Source organism: Meleagris gallopavo, chromosome 8, assembly GCF_905368555.1.
Source record: "Meleagris gallopavo chromosome 8, MGAL_WU_HG_1.1, whole genome shotgun sequence".
Taxonomy (NCBI): Eukaryota; Metazoa; Chordata; class Aves; order Galliformes; family Phasianidae; genus Meleagris; species Meleagris gallopavo.
This window is the reverse complement of record NC_139411.1, coordinates 2,241,374-2,266,219: the sequence shown is the minus strand read 5'-3', so window position 1 is coordinate 2,266,219 and position 24,846 is coordinate 2,241,374. Positions and strand designations below refer to the sequence as shown.

The window sequence follows — 24,846 nt, the reverse complement described above, 5'->3', positions numbered from 1 at the left end:
GCCAGGTTCAGCCTAATTTGCTTAGCGTGTTGTACATGCTGCTTTCTGTAGGATTCCAACAAGTTGATTTGTGTATTACTTTTTTTTTTTTTTTTGGAGCAAATACCACAGGTATTTGAAATTCATTGTGCCAGTTAACAGGGTGTATTTGCAATGTCTAAATGTTACAGTGCACATGTCACACTTGAATCTTGTTTATCCATTAATTGTTACTTGAGTTGCCGCAGACTGTACATGTACCGAACCAGTGGTGTTGGAGAGGGGTGTCTTGTAAAGTAGATGAAAGAACGACCCCTTTCCTATTGTAGATTGCTCACGAGTGTCAACTGTAGAAACAGGATTAGTATTCTCCTCTGTACCTTGCAGATGAAACTAGAAGTGACTCGAGACAGCTGTCATAATAAACAAGCTCAGATGATAGAAGCCTATTTCACTGAGCCGAATGCAGGGTGGCAGCTTTCAGGTGGGAGCTGTGGTTCTGCCTGCAGGGTCCTGCTGTCTGCACGCGTGCAGGCTTTCAGTTGTGTCGGCATAAGCCGCGATCGTGCTGCTGTTACATCTGCGCTGTATCAACCGGCTCTGCAACGAGCTCTGAAAATAGCTCTGTTCACTTCGGACTGCAAACGGATGGAATGTTTCGTGTTGCTATGAAAGGAGCGCTCTGTGCTCACGGTGCGGGCAGAAGCCAACTGGCATCACCTCCTCACAGAGCTCGTTTCCTCCGCGTGAGGCGGAGCGCTGCCCCGAGCGCAGAGCGGCTCCCGCCCCGCGGGGTCACCTTGGCGCGGCGTGAGACGGCCCCTCCTCTTGCGTAGGCGCTGCTGGGCGGTGCGGCGGCCGCCGCCATCCCGTGGTGCCCCGCGGCGGCGGGCGGGCTGCGGCATGGCGGCGGCGCTGGCGCTGCTGGGCCGGGTTGCGGGCCTCGCCAACGGAGCGCGGCGGCTGCTCAGGTACGATGGGGCGAGGGACGGAAGGACGGGCCGGGCCGCGGCTCCCCTCGGCGCTGACTGTTGGTATTGCGCGCAGGGGCTGCGGCGTTGGACGCGCGGCGGAGGCGGGCTGCTGTCGGACCATGAGCTCGGCCGAGCGCCCGAAGCGGCCCCTCAGCGCCTATTTCCGCTTCCTGAGGGACAACCAGCCCGCCTTCCGCCAGCAGAACCCAGGTAGGGCGGCGAGCAGCGGGCGTGCGGTTGTACGGGAGAAAGGTGCTAGTGGCAGCTTTTCCTCGAGGAAAGCTAGTTGAAAACACAGCGTTTTCCTTTCTGCTGTCTGGCGCGCAGATCTGAACAGTTTGGAGCTGGTGAAGAAGCTGGCCGGTGTTTGGAGGGAGCTGCCGGCCTCGCAGAAGCAGGTCAGTGCTCATCGGGCTGTGCGACCCAGCGCCTGCTGCTTTTGGCTGCTTACGTGTTACCACAGAGCTGACGTCATGAAGTGACTGCCTTTCGGTCTTTTTTGCTTACCTTATTTCTTGTTCGAGGTAGTTAAGTTCCACTAAGAGTTTCAAAGAATGGTGTAAAACATCTCCACGAACTCAGCTGCCATTCTTTGCTGTAAGTGCCAATTACAGCAAATTAGCGTTTTGCTTTGATTCCTGCTCGCAGTGAGTTCCTTTGTCACAAGCAGCTGAGTGCTTACATCCTTTCTGAACTTGTGCCTGTTACTACAAGGTTTGTCTTCTCCTTTGGATGTTAGAAATAGAGAGAGGGATGGTGCTGGTCCAGAGCTTGGTGCTCTGATAACAAGGCCATGATTTTATGATGCTGCTGTGCCCAGTGCTGGTGGTTGCGAGAGTGCATTTGGGGACCGAACCACTTGTGTGTTGCTATGGGTGAGAAGCCATTATTTCAATTGAGCTTCAGCTTTCCCTTCATCTGTCGGAGATTACTATTTCATTGAGCTGCATCTGATTTGCCTGATGTCAGATGCTGTGTCATCAGATTAGCTAAGGTAATTAATGGGGTGCACCCAGCTTTTAAATCCGTTCTTTTGAATTTGTTCTGCTATTCAGACCTAAATGTGATACAGCAGTCTGCAAACTTATGTTGTACAGCGGTCTGTGAACTAAACTAGTAGGTTAGAAGTGCTGGCTTTTGATATTCAAGTGCATGGATTTGAGAATGCAAGGCACCCTGCTTAGCTGAATGAAAATATACTGTTAAGGCTGATAGTTATATTATAGGTTTACGAGGAAGCAAGGAAGACAGACTGGCGAAAATACGAAGAGCAGTTGGCTGCATACAAAGCACAGCTAACTCCAGCCCAGGCTGCAGCTTTGAAAGAAGAAAGGAGGAAACGGTTGGCAAAAAGAAGATCCTTCAGGATAAAGAGAGTAAGTGTTCTCGAGGTAACTTACAGCACCTCAGGCTACCACGAGAATATGTTAGGGCCGGAGGGGAAAAAAACGGCAGTAAGTGCAAGTACAGCCATAGTCTCTTGTACTTTCTCCTTGACTTCCCTGTATACAGAGCATTCTCATATCAGAAACTACCTTTTTTCCCCTGGAAATTTGCTCATTCTGTTCAGTCTTGGCTCCCACAAAGTTACCCACCTGCTCTTTTTTCGGCAAGCATACAGTATTTCACACCATAACCAAAACTGTATGAAAATAAGAAAAAAATTATCGTCATTACTTTCTTGCAGAGTGGAATTTAGTAACAGTTTTCAGTTTCCAGACTTAGCTGAAGTAAGAATCAGTTTGTATATACTTTTTGTTTGAAATATTGTATGGGGGCTGCTGAACCACGGCCTGAGCCTCTGATGAACCACCTGAGGCAAGCAGTGAGTCAGCCACGGGAGCACAGCTGAAGGCAATTCACCTGTGCTGCAGGAAGGGGTGGAGCCTGGCTGCACCTCTCCTAGAGCCGTTTAAGAGCTGATTGCCAGTGGGAAGGATCTCTCTGGAGATTCGCTCTACCGGAGTCTATTTTGCAAGCCCAGGATAGGGTGAGTGACTTTCTTTCCTTATTGCAATATAACAATTACATCAGCCAAGCTCCTGGGTATACCATACTATCTGTATATCCATTGATTATACAAATATGAATACTGATGAGAAGTTTTGTGGTAAAAGGTTTTTTGGATGGATTGAATAGCTTTGATTGTTTTTGAAGGAATTGACTGTGCTTGGAAAGCCTAAAAGACCTCGAAGCGGCTTCAACATTTTTGTATCGGAAAACTTTCAGCAGAGCAAAGGACTTTCACCTACGGTAAGCAAGCTAGGAAGGGTTTATTTGAATAGTACTTAGATATAGGAGTGATAGCTGTCTTAAAAAATATGGTGAGTGTAATAACTATTCACTGTGTCTTGGATTCTGTTGCTTTTGAAGTAATGCTTTGAACTAACATTTCAGTATCTGAACATTCCTATGCTCAAGTGCGTATTTTGTTTCTGTTTTGTTGGTGGTTATTCTTTATAATTTTATTTTAACTATGGTGATCTGGCACATCTTATATAAACTGCTGTGTGGAAATAGAGGCTTAAAATTTTTCCTGTACTTTGTACACGTCGGAGCTAAACATTTCTTGCAGCTCTATTTTGTTTTGAGCTAGAAATACTTGAGTTAATCAAGTGGTTACAGTGGTCTGCTACCAATTTTGCCTTGAAAGGATGGAGTTTGTTTGCAGAAACACTTTGCTACATTAATTAATACCAGTTTAATGAGGATGTTGATATGTTTTGCAGCAATTAAATCACTATGGTAGAAATAATTGTGTTGCTCATCTTTCTGTTTACAAGACAGGTATCTCCAGTCAGCTGAGGCCCAGTTTGACAAGCATGTAGCTCAGTACTCCTTAAGAGAATTTTCCTGTGGACATGATTAATTCTTGTATGGCTTTGTTTTAAATTAAGCCAATAGGAAGGATCAGAGGTAGCCGTGTTAACTCAAGTGTATTTAATCTGTTAGGTCGCCTGCTTTTGCTGCAACCTTACTAACTTTATCTATGCCAGTATCATCTGTACAAGTGTCTAAAATGATGCCCAGCAAGCTGTCAAACTGTGTCTTCAATTATTTACCTACGTCAAGACTGTGGGGTAATAAGACTTCGTGACTTGACTTGCTTTTTTACACTGGTTTACACCTGGCTTTCAACAGTAACCCTCTGTGATGTCAGGCATTAAATGTTGATGTATTGTGTCTTCAATATCCCGTAGGCAAAGCTGAAGCAGTTATTTGAAACATGGCAAAATCTATCCAGTTCTCAAAAGCAGGTATGTCTGTGGCTTTTAATGATGCAACATAAAAGCAATTTTTTGCACATAATTTTTTAACTTTATCTTGGATACTTTTCTGCCAGCTTTTAAAAGTATATTTAAATATGAATTTGCAGATCCTTATTTGGAAAGGGAGGAGTGCTATTCTGATATTAAATCTTCATATTTTTTCAAGTTTTCATAGAATCATTAAGGTTGGAAAAGACTACAAAGACCATCTAGTACAGTTATCAGCCCACCATGCCCACTATCCTGTGTCCCTCATGGCCACTTTTACCCTTTTCTTCACAACTTCCAGGGACAGTGATTCCCCCATCTCCCTGAGCAGCCTGTTCCATTACTTCACCGCTCTTCTTCCTAATACCCAACCAGAACTTCCCCTGACACAACTTGAGGCCATAACCTCTTGTCCTATTGCTGTTATTTGGGAGCAGACCCCCACCTCTTCACCACCTCCTTTCAGTTAGTTGTAGAGAACGATAAGGTTTCCCCTGTGCCTCCTGTTCTCCAGCTTGAACTGCCCCAGCTCCCTCAGCTGCTCCCTATGAGAAATGTGCTCCAGACCCTTCACAGTTATGTTGCCCTTCCAGGGCCGCTGTGTCTCTCCTGTGAGGACCTTTCTGTCCTTTCTCTTGAATGCCCTTTTTCCAGAGTGTTTTGAATGTGTACTGAGAATATGTGTGAAGTTTGTATTCCTTCTGTAGAAATAACCAACTTGTGCAGAAATTCCTATTCATGATCTTTACAGAAGCTTGCTCTCTCAGACCGGCACACAAATAAGATGCCTTAGTTGTTAGTAATAATAGTGAATTAGCTTCCTCTCTGGGAATGACCATCTGTTGGTGTTCCACATCATTCAGTGGTTTTGTTCAAATTGGAAGTTTTTTCAGTTTGCTGGAGGTTAAAAATGGACACCTGGGATGAGTACTGCACAGGTTTTGGAGTTAGTTCCCTTTCTGACAAAGGGGAGGATGTGGCATGGCAGTTACCCACATACAGCCCCTTAGATGACTGTAGAGGTGTGCTTTTCTTTCAGCCATACCTGCAGCTTGCTCAAGATGATAAGGTTCGGTATCAAAATGAAATGAAATCATGGGAAGCAAAAATGGTTGAACTTGGACGGGAAGATTTGATACGTTCCAGAGAACAGCGGCCAAAAAAGAAGACTGACACTGCCCAGGAAGGCTCCAAAGCTTCACTGCGTGAAAGCCTGGCAAAACTGAAGTTGAAAAAATCTGAAGAATAAAACAGTTACGTATGTAATGTCTTTATCCTGCTGTGCTAATGCTGCAGTCAGGGCTAGGGCTGAAGTTTGCAAATCTCACGGGGCCGCTGGAGATTGGAAAGGGAAGTGATGGGGAAAGAGAATTCGGTGTCTCTTGGAACTGACTTAATCATGGCAGGTGTAACCTGAGCTGTGTAACGAGAATCAGTTAATCAAGCTGTGAATGGTGGACTCACTGACATCAGCAGAGCTCTCCTACAATGGTAGATACCAGCTAGCTTTTGTAAGAGATTTTTTTTTTTATGAAAGCAAGAATATTCTGCTATGTTACCATTTCAATTCTGTAACTAGGAGCTGAATCCTGAGATACGCTGCTGTGTTTTATTCCCTCCATAGTGATAGAGTAGTGATAGAGAAGGCAAGCATTTCAAGGCACAGGAAATGCGACATGCTAACTTCTGGGTTGATCTTTTTGTATGTATCAGTCTGTGTATACCACTTACATTGTGTTTCATTAAAGACCATATGAATTTTGTACAAAGATATCTCCATTGGAGTGCTTTTTCTCTGCTGCAACACCGACCCTTCTGCTTTCACATTGGTGTGAAAGCACCTTCAGGGAGAAGGGAACGTGTGCACGTTGGCTTCAGATGCTATGAACACCAGTATTCTGAAGGGCTGCTGCTTTATCTATTTTTTTTTTTTCTAGGATCTCTTGCTGCTTTAGTGAAGAATTAGGGAGAATCCGTATTTTTAGCGGGGAGGCAACTTTTTCACCGGTTTGGGGGATTTCACTTACGGAGCTAATTACCAGTCCCCGTGTGTATTTTGTATATGCAGAGCCTCTCGGGTTTCCCTCAGGAAGGGGCGGGTACCGCCCGAGTTGCTCGGCGGGGCGGAGCAGCCGCTCGAGCAGCGCCTCGGTGAGGGTGAGGGGTGCAGCGCTTCCCGCCCTCAGAGCCGACTGCCCCGCCTCGCGCATGCGCCGTGCCGCGGGGCGGTTGGCGGGCTGCGGGCGGGATGGGGCTGCTGCAGGACTGCCAGGCCGTCTTCGGTGCCGCCGACCTGTACGGCGCGCTGGGCGTCCGCCGGGAGGCCTCGCCTGAGGAGATCCGCCGCGCCTATCACCGCGCCTCGCTCCGCGTCCACCCCGACCGGGCCGAGCCCGAAGCCAAGGAGGAGGCGACGCGGCGCTTCCAGGTGAGTGCGGGCGGGCGGGCAGCTGACAGACCGACTGACAGACCGACTAACTGTCCGACCGGCCCCTCAGATCCTGGGCAAAGCCTACGCTGTGCTGAGCGATGCGGAGCAGCGCGCCGTGTACGACGAGCAGGGCACGGTGGACGAGGAGGGCGAGGCGCTGCGAGCCGAGCGGGACTGGCAGGAATACTGGAGGCTGCTCTTCAAGAAGGTGAGCACCGCTCTGCTGCGGGCTGGCACGCTGTCTGCTTTTTGCTGCCTTCCCTTCGTTTTGAGAACGAATGGCTTAACTCAGGTGTGTGCTCTCTTGGCTTCAGATCACCGTCAAAGATATTCAAGACTTTGAGAAGAACTACAAAGATTCAGAGCAAGAGCTAGCGGATATTAAATCGGCCTACGTGGATTTTGAAGGTGACATGGACAGAATAATGGAGTCGGTGCTGTGCGTGGACTACACGGATGAGCCGAGAGTGAGGAAGATCATAGAAAGAGCTATTGATGCTGGAGAACTCCCGTCCTACAAAGCTTTTGTGAAAGAGTCCAAGCAGAAAATGACGGCAAGGAAGAGGCGGGTAGGTACCAACCAGGCACCAAAAGAAAGCTGTGTGTGCATGATGAGCTTCTCATCTCTCTTGGTGGAAGCTTAGCATGTGTTATTTGCCACAGGGTTGCAGATCTGCTTGGTACCTTCCTCTTCCACACTTCATCGCCTTTATTTTCCACCTCCCTCCCCTCTCCATAACTACTGCTTACACTAATTCCAGTCATATGGTTCAGAGGGTTCCAGTAGTAACAGGCTACTGCTGCTTGTACCTTCTTCTATTTCAGTATTATCCACAGTAATTTATTACAGCTCAGAATGTCCATTCATTTACAAAGCTACAGTCAGTGGAGCTAAGAATACGTGGGGGAAATACATAATTTACGTGCTTATTGACAACTGTGAAATAATAGCCTGGGCGAAATTCTTTCCAACTTTTTGTTTTGTTTTTGTTTTGTTTTGATACTTTGTACTCTGCACATAACAGTCATCTTTAACTCATAGAAAATAGAATGGCTGCTAAGAGGAAAAAAAAAAAAAAGTGTGGGTACAGGGAACAAGGATGGGAATGGACATCAGGCGATGTTCAGCTCTTCCAAACATCAAGGCGCTGCCCACTCTACCCAAGTGGCTCTCTGTGATTATTCATTTATGGTCAAACTTGGAAACTGTGTTTCCCTGTGGCTTGTAGTGTATCAATGCAAAAATTAACTGTTTAGTAACTATTGTAAGAGATCCACCTGCAAAATACTTATCTAAAGGCTAATTTGCTACTTCAGGCTGAAAAAGAAGCTAAGGAGGCAGAAGAGAGCAGGAAAGAACTGGGCCTCGGTGATGGAGAAGATGACTTGAAAGCGCTGATTCAAGTAAGGCCTTAAGCATCCATTGAAAATAATTGTTCCTGACTTCAAACTGTGTTATCCATGTACATCTTTACATGTAGGATCTTTGCAGCTCTTCTTCCATAAAAGCTTCCTGATGGTAGGGAATGCTGATTGTCTACTTAGTTAATATTCAGAGTACGGATTTTATTACCTGTATCTTTTTTAAACGAAGTGAGTTGTTACAATATGTTCATTTTTACTTCATACACAATTCAACTCTTCAATTTTTCTAGTTTTAGGCAGTTGGACAGGAAGCGTTAATGCTTATTTCTTTCTGAGAGATTCCACAAGGATGTAAAACTTGATCAGTCTTACTATTCTGCTTTTGTGTTTTGGGCAATGAGGAAGGAAATAGCCTGTTTAGGTTCTGTTTTTCAGTCTTGCCTTTCTTAATGTCCAGTGGGCTTAAAATGGGATGTTGAAATTAAATGATTCCTCAGATAGTATAAGAGTTTGGGGTCTAAACAAAAAATTGGTTGTTTTCCTAGCTGTATGTTGTGAATTTTCAATGCCCCTCTTCACCTCTGTCTCAATACTTAACAGAAGTATAGAGTCTAGAGTACAAGGTAGGCTTTGACTTGACAGAACTCCACCTTCTGTAGCCTGTACTCCCTACTGATCATATTCCAGAGTTGGAAGTAGCTATCTAACTTTATTAGAATGATCCATATTGAGTAGTAAGGAAAGTTTGTTTTGTTTTGTTTTTCCTCCCCCAGAGCAGAAATAAAGACCGAAAAAAGCAAATGGATGACTTTTTGGCCCAAATGGAAGCAAAATATGGGAGTAATGCTAAAAAGGGAGGAAAGAAGACTGCAGCCAAGAAAGGAAAGAAATAAAGGACTGTGTATGCTGAAGTGTCAGGTATATTTCAGTTGGGAACACGTGGATTTAGGAGTTGCAGAGTGTGTGTGCATCGACTTGCTGTGACTGAGAAGCATGGTGCAGAACGCATCGCAAACAAGAAAGACAAAGCATTCTAGTGCTACTGTTTAAAATCCTTTGGGTGCTTTTTAGTTAAGGTCAAACCAATTCTAGTTTGATAGTTTTGTTATGGTAAGGAAGCACTGAGATGCCTGGGATGGCTGCCTGTTTCTTCAACCTGCGCTGAATCACATTCAGGGATATCAGTACTGCTGATGGTGAAAGAATGTGATCCTGCACCTCTGAGAGTCTTTGCCACTCGTTCCTGTGGCTTTTGAATTAGAAACCTTATCCTTTTGTTGTTCACTTTTCTAACCAATCTCGTGCAGTTCTTAGAGATCTCTGCATACAGGTATATTTCAGAGATTCCACGGGTTTTATAAAAACTTATGAAAATAGAAGATTTAATAAATGATTTTGCAGAACTTTGTGCTATCTTGCTTCCCCACGCCCTCTATGTTAATCATTCAAAACACACTGATCTTGTTGGTACTTATTTTTATTGAAGTAAATACTACATACTTTTTTAGCAGCTGAAAATACATCTGCAGTGGTAAATGTGCTGGTGTTACGGAGATATACGAAAGGACCACTTATTATTTATAAACTGATCTTTCACAGTGGCATTTAAGCAGATGCCTTAAGAAAATGAGACTGCAGCAAGTATGTGAGTGAGTTGGCAGTAAATCTCCTAACACCATGTAACATGCTGATGTGATGCAATAAACTAACAGAGCCACAGAACACAGTGGCTTTGTGTGTGTCTAGGATTGGTGATGTCCCATGACGAGGACTTCCAAAGCCTAGCAACACACTTATTTCAGTAGCATCACACTCCTGCTATAGGATGATAGGGTTACTTCTGACTCCTGCCTTAGTGTGCTCCGTGTTTGTCAACAGCTCTATTATTTTAAAAGTGCTCTTCTAAGATGTGTAAGTATACATAACTTGTTTTTTTTTGTTGTTTATTTTATTTCTGCTCTTTTAAAACTGCTTTATGTAGTGGATCAGGGTATGAATTTGAAGGGTAACTTGCTGTAGCTGAAAGAAATGAGGCTGGCTTTATTTATGGATCATTCTTCAAAGGCCACGAACACCTACTTCTGAGTTGAAGGTCCCTACCACTTCAGTGATAGAATTCAGCAACTATTTACTAGAGCTTCCTAAGGGGAAGCCAGAGGTAGAATGGGAAACGAGTTCCCTTTTAGCTGCTTTGAACAGTTATCCTGATTCAGAAGGAGTTCAGTAGGTCACTGTGTTGGTTAACACACGGGACTTGAACATAACTCTTGCTGTACACAACAGATATCAAACAGTATAGACAAATCTTTCAACCATTTGTATAGAAATCAAAAGTTACCTTATGACCAGATGGCTTTCATTTTTTTTAATGCCTTGTTTCTTCCCCTAGGCTACAAAATACTGTGTTATAGTACTAGAAGTCTGTTCAAGTTTGTATAGTTTTGTACTCTTAAGCACTATGTTGGTCCCTGAGGAATGGCACTGGTTTCAAGAGGATGCTTATCTCCAGACAGCTCGAGATAACTAAATGATACACTGCACAGCGTTCTTCTAGTCTTAACCATTAGAGAAACTGTGTTTTGAAACAGTTTAGTGATCACTGGCTGCTTTTAGGAATCCACTTATCTCTATTCTAACTTAGAGATGTTGATTGAGCCCAAAGCTGCTTTTTCCTCTGGCAATGCAAAGGAAGGAGTTAACCTTCCATCTGTGCACTTCTGCTTTGCTTTGTTTTCCATTCTTTTTGATCAGAGCACGCTTGAATCAACTGCATGCTTTGATCAGCAGAAGAACTTAAGTCTAGTTTGAAAATCATTAGTTGTTGTGTAGGTACTGCTAACACTTAGGAGATTGCATAGCTTACAGTGGAAAGTAGAGGAGCCACTTCATAAAAAAAATCCTGACAAGTAGTTTCCATTCTGATTGTAACTTGGAAAATACTAAGAATAAGGAAACTTAGAAAAAGTGCTTTAAATTGAATTATAAAGGATCAACTGTTTTCTTGCAGGAAAATGCAGGAATGTTATCTTCAGCTTGTCTTTACACTTGCTAGTCATCTGCTGCTTATTGCTTGGGAGCAAGACCTTCAACTAATCATTTATTTTGAAAAGTCTGTATTTTGTGTTTTCATTTCACTGGGAGCCACAAGAGCAGCTAAGCTGGTCCCTCCACCATGTCTCTCACACGGTGTATGCTGGTGACCTTCAGGATGGAGTGCAGAAATACCTACAGAATTCCAGTGCGAGTTTCTTGTGCCTTTGTTTGGTTTTTGTTTTTGGGAAATGGAGACTGACCTGTTCTGTGAAACTACATAAAACATCTCGCCAGGAAGACAACATACTTTCTTGCAAGATTCTCTGAAACTGCTTGTAGTAAGAGTCCTTTTTGTCCCTTAAACTTTCTTCAGACACAGAAGGTGGTTTATATGTAACACAGGAGGGTTCAGTGGTATCCTACCCTTAAAGCTGTCAGTTCCCTTCATCTGTTTTGCTACCTTATTTTTACACAACTGTGTTAATATCTGCTGCAACTACTACAGAATCCATAACTTGCCTACACTCAGTTGTAGAAGCAGTATCACGTAGACAGCTTCCTTTTGATAGTATAATATTGCTTTAAGTGTATAAATAGAGCTTTAAAAGTAACTTTCAAAACTACTGCTATGGAATGCCTGATTAATCTTTCGTAGAGCTGATGGAAAAATCAGCAGGTCCTGCAGTACAGGCCTGTAACATGAACCAGTCACAAAACAGTAATAATTAATAGAAAACAGCAGTGATTTAAAGTACTTGCTAGGTTTTCTAGAGTTGGGTTTCGCTGGAGGATAGCTTTTTGTATTGGTAGAAAATGGAATGTGCAAGTATATCCCTTCTAATCTTTGGCAGTTGCTTCTTTGACAATATAAAAATAAGATTGTTCGTAAGGAAGGGTGCTTGAAGGCTCTCTGTAAACAGCCCTGACGTTGCTGAGAGGTCGCCCGTGACTCTTCTGGAGCTGGATGTCCACTTCTTCACTTGACACGTTAGAAGCCCTGTTTGTTTTTTGTGACTGATCCACTTCGACTTTGGCCTTTCACAGAACCGTGTGGCTGAAGACCTGATAAAGACATTGCATACAACATTAAGACTTTTAGAAGTTACTGAAGTTAAGTACTTAAATGCAGCTCCTTTCGCTCAATACTAAGATGGTGGGGTTTTCTTGCTTCTTATTCCAGCTATCAGTCAGTTCATCAGTAACTTAAAAACTATTTCATATAACTTTCAAGGTAATTTGCTGTTTTTTTCAGCCCGAGGCCTTCTTAAGAGGAAAGTAATCACTTATCAAACTATACAATCAATTGGAACCTTAAGTTTTAGATATGACTGTCCTTCCCAAAGGGATGAAAGGTAGGACATTTTCATTGCTGGGATCTGCTGTTTCTTGATCTCCCGTGATGCATTCATGTCTACAAAGCTTTTGTAATTTCAATTTTTTTTCTGTCAACACAACAGTCATTAAACTCCTATTTAAATATGCTGGCTGGAGGGTAGAGAGGAGGGGGAACTCAACTTAATTGAAAACTCTCCTTTCTTCAGTTAAAAAGAAGTTATTTCAATTTGGTACCTTTACTAAATAACACTCAGGCTGCCTCTTATACCATCTGTATTACTACTAATGTAGGTCATTCAGCTGTTAAACAAGCTAGAAGTTCCCTCCAGTCTCCTAATCAGCATTTAGGTGCTTGCTACCCCTTATCCTTTGCAGCTGCTGTTATCTTTTGCAGCTTTAATTCCATCTTTTTAGTATACATACTCTTCTTATGTGAGAAATCCTCATAACTCCATTGAGGGCCCCAAAACACAGTGGTGAAAAGCCTACTTCTCCTTTGATGAGCTTACCTGAACCTGTTGATGCTCTGCTTGTCCAAGCATGATTGCCATAATCAATAACAGTGCAAGAACGGCGATGCTGTGGATCTGGCTAAAAAGACAGTTCAAAATCTTTATGTTTGCAAGAAAAAAGGCTAACATCAAGACTATAAAGCAGCTAAAAACAACTTGATTGTACTTATTTCCTAAAAGAGCAAATTTGCAAGATGCTGTGATGTTCTAAGTAAACATTTTACATGTTTAAGGAGAGTTAGATCAATTTCAGGAGAAGAAAATACTCATTTCTTACACCCTTAGACTGACTGGGGGACAATTTTAGAGGGGTTCTTAACACTTCTGAAAGCTGTTCTGTTTCAAAACGGGTTTTTAGAAAGCTTGTACGTTGGTAACTGGAGAGCCAAGGATGTCGAAGTTCTACATGGAGACTAGCAAACCGGATGGCCAATCACCTATCTGTCATAACTGCCAAAGCCCCCTGGTCAGTAACAGAGGATGAGTTGGTATCATTTGCTATGCTTTACCAAGAATACGTTGGTTGTTTTAGGCCTGGAGAAATGATCAGGTAAGAAGAGCCTCTCGTGTAGGTGCTGGTGAGTATCTTCGTGAGTTGTTACACTGTGAGCTCGACTTGAGTTTCCTCGAGATTTCTGCATTAAAGAATAATAGCATTATTACTTTTCCTTATTGCAGCAGTGCATTGAATTTAATTACCCTAGGAATTAAAGCTAGTTTTCCAAGACAAAACGTTCCACACCTACTTTTTGGGAGGAAGAAAATTTTGGCACTTATTGGACTTGCAGCATTCAACTCTAGATGATGCTGTTGGTCAAAAATCATGCAGAATTTTAGCGTATCTATTTCAACTGCTGCCACAAGATAAACAAACTGGAACTCCTGTGCTTGGTAATTTCATCAGCACTAACTACAACTTTAGCATGTCCAGTAGGAAAATGAAATGGTTCTGCCTGTTACCGTTTGCCTCTGCGATCCTGCGGTGCTCGTGTGTTCTGCCACATCAGTGCTTCCAATAGGTGGTAGGAGATGATTTCGGTTTAGCAGCAGTGGGGAGGGTGAGGTCAGCTGCTCGTGTGCAGTCAGACTGCAAGGCAAAGGGAAGGACAGGAAAACAGAGAGTTGGTATGCTTGACGGTGTGTAGACATACAGTACTGTAAGTTTGTTTGGCATTGCGTAGGCTGTGTTAAAGTAAGAGCAATGGGTATAGAACGTCTGCTGTGAAATGCTGGCTTTAGGGCTAACAGTGGAGACTGACTTTAAAAAGTGAGTTCTGCAGCAGGTGAAGTTTGGCAGAAAAGTTTTTAATTTATTTCTAAGACTTTCTACTTGTTAGGGTGTTTAATATTCAGCTTGTAGGTAAAAGCAAGTCTCAGAATGAATAGTCTGGTGGTGGGAGTGTACACAGGCCAGGTGGTGGATGAACTGAACATCAAGTAGCACAGTTTGAGGGCATGTTGTGTGCCTGGTACTGCGGAATGAAAGCTATATAAAGGTGTCTCTATGGACCACTGCTGCACGAAATCTAGAAAGAAGCCACCATCTATATTATTAAGTCTTTCTAGCTGGAGTCCTTTCACCTGAAAGTTATCTGTGTTACTGTGTGTTTTGCATTTGAGAAATACTGGAAATAATCTAGGTTGTTTGTTTGTTTTTAATTTAGGACAAGGGGGAGTGATTTTAAACTGAGACAGGGGAGGTTTAGGTTGGATGTTAGGAGGAAGCTTTTCACCCCGAGGGTGGTGAGGCACTGGAACAGGTTGCTCAAGGAGGCTGTGGATGCCCCATCCATGCAGGCATTCAAGGCCAGGCTGGATGTGGCTCTGGGCAGCCTGGGCTGCTGGCTGGTGACCTGCACATAGCAGGGGGTTGGAACCGGATGGTCATTGTGGTCCTTTTCAACCCAGGCCATTCTGTGATTCTATGATCGGGAGGCCATAGTTCTATGCATACTGACTGAAGGAAGGCTCTTCTGTAAAAATGCATTAGAAAAGCTTCAAACCACAGTCAACGTTATAAAAAAGACTTTGCTCGTGCTCTCTAAGTGCATTTAAACACATTTGCTAGTATGAAGGGGATACGGTAAGAACTGCTAAATGAATGGGAGTGTAAGGAAAAGGGACAGAAACATTTATGACAGACTGGAGGAAGGTAGAAGCATAACTTGTACTGTTTAGACACTTGTTCCTGTCCGTTAATGTGACAGACTAGATGAGTTTATAGGTAAACTGATAAATTAGAAGGAAATGATGTTAGTTTGTAAAACTTGTGTATTCTACAAGTTCTGTAAAGCCTGTGTTATTTTTCTCTACTCATAGTCCCTGTAAGAGACTAAACTCAGATCATTATGCCAAACAAAAATACATTCTGAACACAAGTGAAGGTTCACCCAGGTCAGTCAGAGTCATTTAGTTCTTTTCATGCTCCTAACAGGTTACCCAAGATGAGCACCCTGTCCATCTACCCTGAGCAAGAACAGCAAAAGTAAGTTAACATTAAAAGCTGTGCTTTTTTAAAGTTTATCTTTAAAAAAGATAAAAAAGCTTGAAAATAAGCTATAGAAAAAGAAAGCTGTTGTCAAGAGAGAGAGTAGTATCTGCTCTGCTTGGACTGGACAGACTGGAAGATATGATTTTCATTCAAAACTGCATAACACAATTCATTGAATCACAGATTGTAATACAGTAAGCTAACAACTTCGCTTGAAAAGAAAAAATTGATTATAGTTTTTTACATTTAAATGAAAAAATTCACATTCTTTCAATTTAACTGAATGCTCCTTGTGTAGGATGGGTTCTCTAATTGTGGTAATTTGTCACGAGAAACTAGTTTGGAAACATACAATCGGGTTCCCCTGAAGACATCGTCCACAGAGCGCGGGGTCGCGGTGCGGGACTGACTGGTGCCGATGGGATGCAGGGTACGTGGTGGTGGGTTTCTCCTCTTGGAGTTGTGAGACAGAGGTGATGTGCTGAGCTCCAGAGGAGGACGATTTGGCCGTGCTTTGTTTGAGAGGACGGAACTGGAGCCTGGGCGTTTGTCATCCAGGTCTCTAATAAAAGAATCACAGAACAAAAGGAGATACTTTTGCCGTGACTGATAACCACCTTGTCACTGCACTATTCATCTGTGTGTGATGTTAATAACAGAGGGGTGATTTGGAGTCTTTTTCTGGTTCTCAGTACCATACAGAACCACTTAAATTTAAGTGAGAAAACGATAGTAGGTAAGAAAGAAACAAGCCTATACGTGATGTGTGTATATACACATACACATATCTGTATTTACTAAACTATTAACTTTTTGATTGAACGTGTCAGCATGAAAGTTGTAATTCTCCATAGCATATGCATAAAAACACTGCTACCAGCAGTTCCCATAGCCTAGATGTAACAGAAATCCGCTTATAGGAAGTGAGCAAATCAGTCTCTGCATTTCATTCTGAGCTTCATCTCTTTTCACAACATCATACAATCCTAGAATGGCCTGGGTTGAAAAGGACCTCAGTGACCATCCGGTTCCAACCCCCTGCTATGTGCAGGGTCACCAACCAGCAGCCCAGGCTGCCCGGAGCCACATCCAGCCTGGCCTTGAATGCCTCCAGGGATGGGGCATCCACAGCTTCCTTGGGCAATCTGTTCCAGTGCCTCACCACCCTCGGGGTGAAAAACTTCCTCCTACTATCTAACCTGAACCTCCCCTGGCTCAGTTTAAAACCATTCCCCCTTGTGCTATCGCTATCCACCCTCATAAACAGCCGTTCCATCTCCTGTTTATAGTCAGTGCTACCAATGCCACAGCCATTCACTAGAAAGCACAACAGCAGTAATTAGATATAAAGACCACATTAGAAATATAACATTTGATAAGGGATAACACATAAACAAGCAAAAAAATAAATTAGAATTCATTTCACTGGGGTAGAAAATTATCTCATAATGTTTTGGATTGAATCCCTTTCACTGTGAGAGTGCTCTGCTTTGAAACAGACAGAATCTATAGCTCTTACAATGTTTTCTCCATTACAGGCAGATTCCTTTGCTGTAAGTGGATCCCATGAATCACTATCAAGCCATTTAGATTACGTTGAGACCCACTGTTTGACCCTTGATTCACCTGAAAGATAAATTAAAAAAAAAAAAATTACTGTTTGTCAATGACATCCACCCGTATTTATACATTTTGTCCTCTCTAATACTTTCAAAGGAAAGAAACCTATTTCATCCAAGAAATCCATATATATATCCTCATTTATCCAATTTCCTCCATCTAAGATAGCATTTCATTCTTCTTGCAAGTGGTAGTGCTCAGTATCTCAGATGCTGCTATGTGACCTTTAGTAATTCCCAACTGAGCCTCTTGTTTGCACAACATGATCTTCCACCAGTGGCTATAATCAGGAGTTGTACACAGCTATTTTTTCCAGTGTATGTTGGCGTTTATTTTATGTCAAGGACAGACCTGGACACTCTTTTCCTGGAATACAGACTGATCTTGAGAAACATGACATTATTCCCACCGTAACAACAGCAAACAGAAAAGAACAGAGCTTAAATTTCTCCAGCATACATACTTGAGGTGGTTTTCTCCTCTTTTTGGTTTTGCGGCCACATCTGGGTTTTGGGCACTACACATACAGTAACAGGAATGTGAGGAGGATGCAGGGGGTAGAAATAAAGGAGAAGTAAAAAGAAATAAAGAGTTGAATTAAAATGGAATGAACAGAGATAACAGTTGGTGTTCACCACTCTAGGAGCATATAATCTAAAGCAGTCAAATTCAGAGTTGGGAGTGGGGGGGGAAAAACAACTGTTGTACAAATTCACCAAGACTTATTCTCTCTTTCCTCATCAGTTAACTACAGATAGGCTAGTGAGGGATCTCACACACAATCCTGCATCTCACAATTTAGGTTCAACGCTGTTAAATGTAGGAAGAGCTGCATCATTAACGAGCAGTCACCACATGGCATCCCAATACACATGTAAAATAGTCAATTTTAATATTAAAGAGAAAAATAAGAAAACTTGCAGCTGAGGATTGAACAGAACTTCGGTGGTTAGCAAGGACAGTCAGCATCCATGCACAATCCAAACTAGTCGTGCAGCTAAAGAGTTTCTGACACTTTTGAATCTTCATTTCTGGAGTACTGTAGTGAGTCAACCCTACACAAACCAGCTGGCTAGAAATACTTACCAGATTTGATGCTACTGAGGGCATTTTAGTTTGTGGCACACGAGGTAATAGCACTGGCAGAGGATCAAACTGCTGGGGGCTTCCAGAATCTGCTCGGATTGCTTCTACTTTTATGATGTTTTTCTCATCATCTTCATAAAGCAAGAGAGAATCCCTGTCAGTACAGACTACTGACACTCTTATTTGTGCACAGTACTGTGAGAGTCATCTTAAACATGAAGCTCTGTTAAATCTTTTAAAGGCACGTCGTACACTGTTAGCAAATAACCTTTTTCAGCCCTGAAGAGATTATTCCCAAACGCATCTCTCATTGCATCCTTGCAAAACTCAGTAACTAAAACCCCCTCTGAACCTTCAGTCTAACTGCCATCCTTACCAGAGGCTGACACTTCCCAGTGTCTGCTGATCAGTTCTTCCATGCAGCCTAGCACTTCACTCCACACATCATCAAACACAAATGTGAGCACAGAATCCTTCATGCAGGAACATGGAGAGATAGGAGGAAATCCCAATTTTCGTCTACCAGAGGAGAGTCCAATTTTCCCCTCATGCAGCTCCTCCTCCCTGTAAAAACAGAGGCGTTATATGTACCACAAACGCACATGCTTTGTCTCCTGCATTTTTGTTTCACTTCTGCCCTATTTTCTACTAATCTGGAACAGGTCAAGGCAGCAGTTGCAAGTGACTTTTAAAAGTCATCTCTTCCAACTCCCCTGCTCCATCAGGAGCTCAGAGCCTCGTCCAGCCTGACCTTGAATGTCTCCAGGGATGGGGCATCCACCATCACACAGGATCACACAGTACTGTTTTCCAAGAGCTGACTGTGTGATAAACAGCAATATCAAATGATTTAGTCTAACACTGAAAGAAGCAATCTTTTCCCACTGCTTCTGGAACACTTCTATACACGGGGTACATGAATTTGTATTCCTTCCAGAATTGACTGTTGACTGAAATGTGAAATGACTGAGACAATCACCTTCTCAACTACACACCTCAGTTCCCCCATACAGAATCACTACAAATTATATATGATAATCTTTTATAACAGAGATCAAAGTTGCAATTAAAAATAAATTAGAGTGACAGTAATACTTCTTCATCACATTGTTAGGTGGAAGGAATGGGAGATGATTGCTTGAAAAAGTGTGTGCTCATCTGCCAAAATACCTTTTGTAAAAGGGAGAAAAAAATACTGATGTGAGCACAGTCGTTAGGGCTTTTGGATCTGTTCCTTGAATTAGTACTTACCATCAAAAAGCTAAAAATGCTGGAAAAAATAAAATATCCTCTGTTTTACCAATATTTCTCAGATGCAGCAATATTGTTTGCTGCAACAGTATCTTTGACCTGGTCAAAGCATGACACCTACTTGAATCTCGTGGTCCAGGCAACTAAGGGGCTTCATTTATTAAAACCAATGAAACAGACAGCAAATGACATTATCACCCAGAGTTCTTAGCCAGGCCATATGTTCGTATTGTTCAGCTGAATAAAGCAAAGAGACAAAAGGAATCCTCTTTATGCCACTCTCAATCCCTTCTTCTCAAGATAAAAATAGTGCTTCTATTCTATAAGCAAGCACTGATTATTAACTTGCCACTAAAAATCTGGGAAGGCACAATTCTCTCCAAAGTGTTTGTCTGTACACTGCAGTACAAAGCAGAAAAGCACTCTGCTAGTGTATAACAAACAACTATGAATGTGACTTAGTGCAACAAATGCATAGCATTTAAATAAGTCTTAAATATGCCAGTATGTGGCAGAATCTTAGTTACAGCACAATTAACTTCATATAAACCACAAACAAAAAGAGCTATTGTGAGAAATTACGTAAAATTCAGAAAAATAGAGCAAAATACGTTGTTACAAAAGATGGATAAAGAAATATTTCCAGTGCCCAACCAAACCCAGGCTTTTGAAAATTCTTTAGAGGAAAAAGCATTTTAAAAATCGATCGATAGCAAAACCAAATGTATCTTAAGAAGAAAAATTCTGGGACGCTGGTACTATCTTAGTGCTCAAGACTTACACATCTCTGCAGTCAAATGCTAAATATTCCTCCATTATGCCTTCAGAGACAATTACTCCATCTTCATCTTCGCTGTCTGGAGAACACAAGGTCGGAGACTTGGGACGGTCGGCCTTCTTGAGAACAGGAGAAACAGAAAGAGGCACCTTCTTGCCAAAAACACTAAATCTGAACAGGTGACAGTTTTCAGAAAGCAGAAATGAAAAGAAATTGTTATTCCATTTCCAATAGCAGCATTGAGTGAGCTGAGAAACAACACTGTAGGTAAGATGAGGTATTAGGGAGCCAGTGAATTTGTGTCCAAATAAATGACTAAAATAAATGACTAACAATAAAACCAGCCACAATATCTATATGTCCTTTGGAAGTCAGCAGTGGCAAGGGTATTTCTACTTATTGACTGACTTACTGTAGAGAGCAGCAAGGACAGCTGGATGCCCTTGCTATTCTGAATGTAGTTTCCTTCAGTTAAAAATGAAAAAGAAGCAAACAACAACAAAAAAAAAAACATGCTATGTTCAAAACTCAGCCTAACCAAAAAGCTAAACCATCACTCCATATGTTGCTCACTGCCAACTACTGCAGTCCACTGAAGGAAAAATCACCTTCCCACCCTGGTACAGTGTGAATCAACTGCTGGTACTTACTCATTAGAGCCTTCTTCCTGTGATGGACTTACATCTGATGAACCTAAACTTGCAGAAGGTGAGCTCGAATACCATTCATACCCTTCATCTTTGGGGATCACTATCTGCTTCCCCACAACCCTGCCAGGGCCAAAGCAGAAGATAAATAAATCAGAAAGTGTTCCAAGTGGGATTATGGAAGAATATTAGAACATGCAAAAGCAAATCTTAAAAATTCTATTGGGAAGCTATGCTATTTTCTTAGTAATAGTTAAGCATGGTTTTAGTTGTTTTCCCTACTTTGTGTCAGGTAAATCCATTAAGAAAAATATTGTTGATTTTTTTCAGGCGCTGCTAATTCTAATACTTCAATACAGACAAAACTGTCTGTGTACATGTAATGAAGATTTAAAACTTTCAAGACAGCCATAAGGACTGGTGGAGCTCGTGGGGATTTCTTAAATTATTTTTAAGCTGAATTTTAACTATACTATCTATCTTTTCTAAGAAAATTTTGCTGTGTTGAAGCTAAATCAGTTGCAGATAGCACTAAACCTCTGGCAAGAAATCAAATGTGAGATCGTAGGATCATAATCATCAAGTGGTTTGGGTTGGAAGGGAGTTTGGAGTGGTCTGCCAACAGTCTGAGGGTGCTTTTGATCCCATTGCCCAGATCACCTACAAAGATGTTAAACAACACCACTCCCAGCACCAATCCCTGAGGAATGCCACTCATCACCAGTCTCCACGTGGACACTGAGCCGTTGACCACTACTCTGTGAGTGTGAGCATCCAGGCAGTTCCTTATCCAGTGAGTGCTCCATCCATCAAATCCATTTTTTTCCAATCTGGCAACCAGGATGTCATGTGGGACAGTGTGAAACACTTTGCCCAAGTCCAGGCAGATGATGTCAGTCGCTCTTCCATTACCCACTCACACTGTAACTCCATCATAAAAGGCCACCAAGTTTGTCAGGCATGACTTGCCTTTGGTGTAGCCATGTTGGTTACCACCAATCACCTGATCTTTATTTTCCATGTGCCATACAGGCCCTTCAGGAGGATCTGCTCCATGATCTTGCCAGGCACATAGGTGAGACTGACTGGTCTGTAGTTCCCTGGATCTTCTTTTTCTCCCTTCTTGAAAATGGGGGCTGTTTCCTCATTTCCAATCAGCAGGAGTCTTACCAGACTGCCATGACATTTCAAACATGATGGAGTTCCCCCAGAACTTGCGGATGGATCTCGTCAGGTTTGTGCTCCTTCAGGTTCTTTAGATGGTCTTGATCCTGATCTTCACGTACAGCAGACAGATCTACCTTCTCCAAGTTCTCACCTTTGCTTTCTGCAGCCTGGGCAACACAGCTAGAGCCCTTGCTGGTGAAGACTGAGGCAAAGAAGTCATTGAGCACTTCAGCTTTCTCCATACCCCTTGTGACCGGGTCTCCAGTTTCCTTCCGGAGAGGGGCCACATCCTTCCTGGCCTCCCTTTTATCACTGACAGACCTGTAGAACTTCTTCTTGTTCCCCTTTATGACCTTGGCTAGATTTTATTCTGTCTGGGTTTTAGCTTTCCTAACCCGATCCCTGGCTGCTGGAACAGCTTCTCTGTAGTCCTCCCAGGTAACGCCTTCCTGCTTCTACTCCACCAGTTTTTTTAATGACAACAACAGGCAGACCAACAGAGTCATCTCTTTATCTGCTGTATAATTGCATAAAACCACCATGCTGTTGTTTTAAAAGCAACTGTTTCCATCCCTACCTTTTGTAACTGTGTTGCTATTGACACCAATCTGTTAATGAATACCTGAGATGAGGAAAGTTGGATGTCCACTGTTGGCATTCCTCCTGCAGTCCCTCAACGTGGACATTTTCTTTCTGTTCATAGAGTAGCTCATCCAGTTGCCTGAACATGTTCTGAACTTGTTGTGTGGCAGCTTTATCAAATTCCTAGAAAGGAAAGCCATTCATCAAAGACCTATAAAAAGCATTTGAAGATCATTTAAAACTTATTTTTTTAAGTTGTAAAAGACCATCTGTTTGTTGAAAGCTTAGCAGGACTGATTTAAACAATCTTTTGCATGGAAAGACATTACATTTAAATAATCTGTCCCCTGAGATGATGCAGGCTGCTGTTGCGACTCATGGTAGGACTTAGGCTTACAAAAGAAAAGCTATTGAATTGTTTTGAAATGCCTGTATTATTGTATCAACTTAATGACAGTAGTTTATGTAAAATAAACCAGAACAGGAATGATAATTCAAAGCAATATTTATATGGAACATATTTTAATGGAACATGTCTTGTTTCAGTGCCCAACATGGGTCTTGTCTGAAAGACCAGGAAAGTGACATTCTCACGTTGTGAGGGAACAAGTTCTCATACAGCTAAAAAATTAGGCTAGTTCTTGAGTAATTTAAATCTAATCAGTTTCCATCTTCACTCCACAGAAAGCAATAACACACTTCGTTTTGGTAAATACGAAATAAGAAACAAAAAAGAAGTGATGGAGAAGCTTATTGCATTTTGAGTAACATACAAATATCCAGAAGTTTTCAACAAAGTGTAGTCCAATAAGCTCACACCAAGTATCTGAAAGTCATCCACTCCTGTTTTGGACTCCACAGCAACAGCATTTACTACATTGTATGTATATTTACACATTAAGGGATTTGTATTTCCAAAGTTTTAGACCAGAAATGCAATAAGCCTACTGTGTTTTGATCTGAGCGAATGTAAAGATGGGGAAAAGGCCAACAGGATGTTTTTTCTATCCCCAACATCACGATTTGAGCCAGTCCTCCCCTTTACCCCGCAATGTGTTCACAATGGTATTTCAAACATCTTCTGACTCACAACGGTAGGTTTGTTTGGGGTGATGATGTTCTACTCACATCATAGCCCCAAGAGAAGATGGAGCTGTCCTCAGTGGAGGTGCCTGCGTAACTTGGACTAGCAGACCATGAATTCCCATCATCCGTTGGAGTAACAGAAGGGTAATCTGATTCCTTGGAGATTCCAGACGCACTGAAATGCACAGGTTGTGGGGGGGAAGTGAGGAAAGAAAGAAGAAAACACAAGCCAACAACTGAGTCACAAAAAAACAGATACAGAGGCTGTGTTCCGAAATGATACCGTTCTGCAGTGAAGCCCAAGCTACCGACCACATGACTGCCATCAGTACAGCTCAACACAAAGCTGATGGTTTTTCCCATGGTCTCACACAAATCACAGAATGGTCCGGGCTGGAAGAGACCTCAAGGATCATCAATCTCCAACCCCCCGCCACAGGCAGGGCCACCAACCTCCCCATTTCATACCAGACCAGGCTGCCCAGAGCCCCATCCAACCCGGCCCGGTCTCCAGAGCAAGATCTGCCTTCTGCAGTGCCACATACCTGGCAGTCCCTGGGCATCTCTCAGAGGCAGCTGTGACAGGGCTGGGTTCTGGCAGCGGGTGATGCCGCACGGCGTGCTGCGTCAGCCCTTGTCTGCAAGCAAGAGAAGAAGAGCAGAGCCTGGCATTACTGCGGGAGCAGCCGCGTCGCTCCCCAGCTTTATGTGTGTTCTGGTTTTTAGGAATGCCCCAGCTTGCATACCTGAACTTCTTGGTTGTTTTTTTTTTTTTTTTTCTTGAACTCATTTATTCCTGTCAACCTCATTCACGTTCGAATTAAGATACCAGGACAAACTCCAGGCTGGACTCAGCGTTAGAGGCCTCGGTTTGGAAACCAGCATCATCCCGTAAGGCCAAACCCTGCAGTGAGGGGCTGAGCCCCGACAGCAGCCGTGACACAGCCGTGCCCCGCGGGGCCTCCGACGGGACGAGAGCGGCCTCCAGCCGGGGCTGGCATTTTCTAGCCCTGAGCGTGGCCGCAGAGAGACGGCACAGCACCCCCGGCCCCGCGCCTCCCTCCCGTCCCGGCCCCACCCGCGTCCCGAGCGGCGGCGGCCACTCACGGCTGCAGAGCGCCGGCGGGCACCGCTTTCCTGGCGTATCGCGAGATCATCCTCCGCCCTCCCGGGCGCCGCTCAGCGCCGCGCCGAACGGCCCGCCGCCATCACGGCGCCCCGGGGAGGCGGAGCGCCGCGCGCGGCTCCGCAC

The 24,846-nt window shown here is 43.2% G+C and overlaps 3 protein-coding genes across 8 annotated transcripts; 2 read left to right on the top strand and 1 right to left on the bottom strand.

Moving 5' to 3' along the window:
• The first annotated feature begins 796 nt into the window (after nucleotides 1–796).
• TFAM (transcription factor A, mitochondrial) lies at nucleotides 797–5,979 on the top strand. Of its 2 annotated transcripts, XM_085229544.1 has the most exons (7): nucleotides 797–950; nucleotides 1,027–1,163; nucleotides 1,281–1,351; nucleotides 2,180–2,329; nucleotides 3,111–3,206; nucleotides 4,154–4,210; nucleotides 5,250–5,979. In XM_085229544.1, exons 1-7 carry the CDS (start codon nucleotides 883–885, stop codon nucleotides 5,457–5,459), a joined length of 789 nt encoding a protein of 262 aa, XP_085085670.1. In that variant the 5' UTR covers nucleotides 797–882; the 3' UTR covers nucleotides 5,460–5,979. The 2 variants fall into 2 exon arrangements, with proteins under 2 accessions (XP_085085670.1, XP_010712507.3); XM_010714205.3 differs by lacking the exon at nucleotides 797–950 and having other exon boundaries at nucleotides 956–1,163.
• Nucleotides 5,980–6,396: 417 nt separating this feature from the next.
• On the top strand, nucleotides 6,397–9,409 carry DNAJC9 (DnaJ heat shock protein family (Hsp40) member C9). The gene is made up of 5 exons (XM_010714134.3): nucleotides 6,397–6,638; nucleotides 6,709–6,849; nucleotides 6,956–7,210; nucleotides 7,959–8,045; nucleotides 8,780–9,409. The coding sequence occupies exons 1-5, from the start codon at nucleotides 6,459–6,461 to the stop codon at nucleotides 8,897–8,899; spliced, it is 783 nt and encodes a 260-aa protein (XP_010712436.2). The 5' UTR covers nucleotides 6,397–6,458; the 3' UTR covers nucleotides 8,900–9,409.
• A 58-nt stretch (nucleotides 9,410–9,467) lies between these two features.
• Nucleotides 9,468–24,843, bottom strand: FAM149B1 (family with sequence similarity 149 member B1). Of its 5 annotated transcripts, none has more exons than XM_085229538.1 (15): nucleotides 24,702–24,843; nucleotides 24,140–24,232; nucleotides 23,637–23,769; nucleotides 22,549–22,691; nucleotides 20,763–20,882; nucleotides 20,116–20,283; nucleotides 18,460–18,647; nucleotides 18,084–18,214; nucleotides 17,461–17,514; nucleotides 16,897–17,003; nucleotides 15,730–15,939; nucleotides 13,847–13,973; nucleotides 13,396–13,521; nucleotides 12,884–12,965; nucleotides 9,468–12,101 (listed from the first exon to the last, which is right to left on the bottom strand). In XM_085229538.1, exons 1-15 carry the CDS (start codon nucleotides 24,749–24,751, stop codon nucleotides 12,028–12,030), a joined length of 1,806 nt encoding a protein of 601 aa, XP_085085664.1. In that variant the 5' UTR covers nucleotides 24,752–24,843; the 3' UTR covers nucleotides 9,468–12,027. The 5 variants fall into 5 exon arrangements, with proteins under 5 accessions (XP_085085664.1, XP_010712506.2, XP_085085667.1 ...); XM_010714204.4 differs by lacking the exon at nucleotides 24,702–24,843 and adding an exon at nucleotides 24,341–24,661; XM_085229541.1 differs by lacking the exon at nucleotides 15,730–15,939.
• Nucleotides 24,844–24,846: the final 3 nt, after the last annotated feature.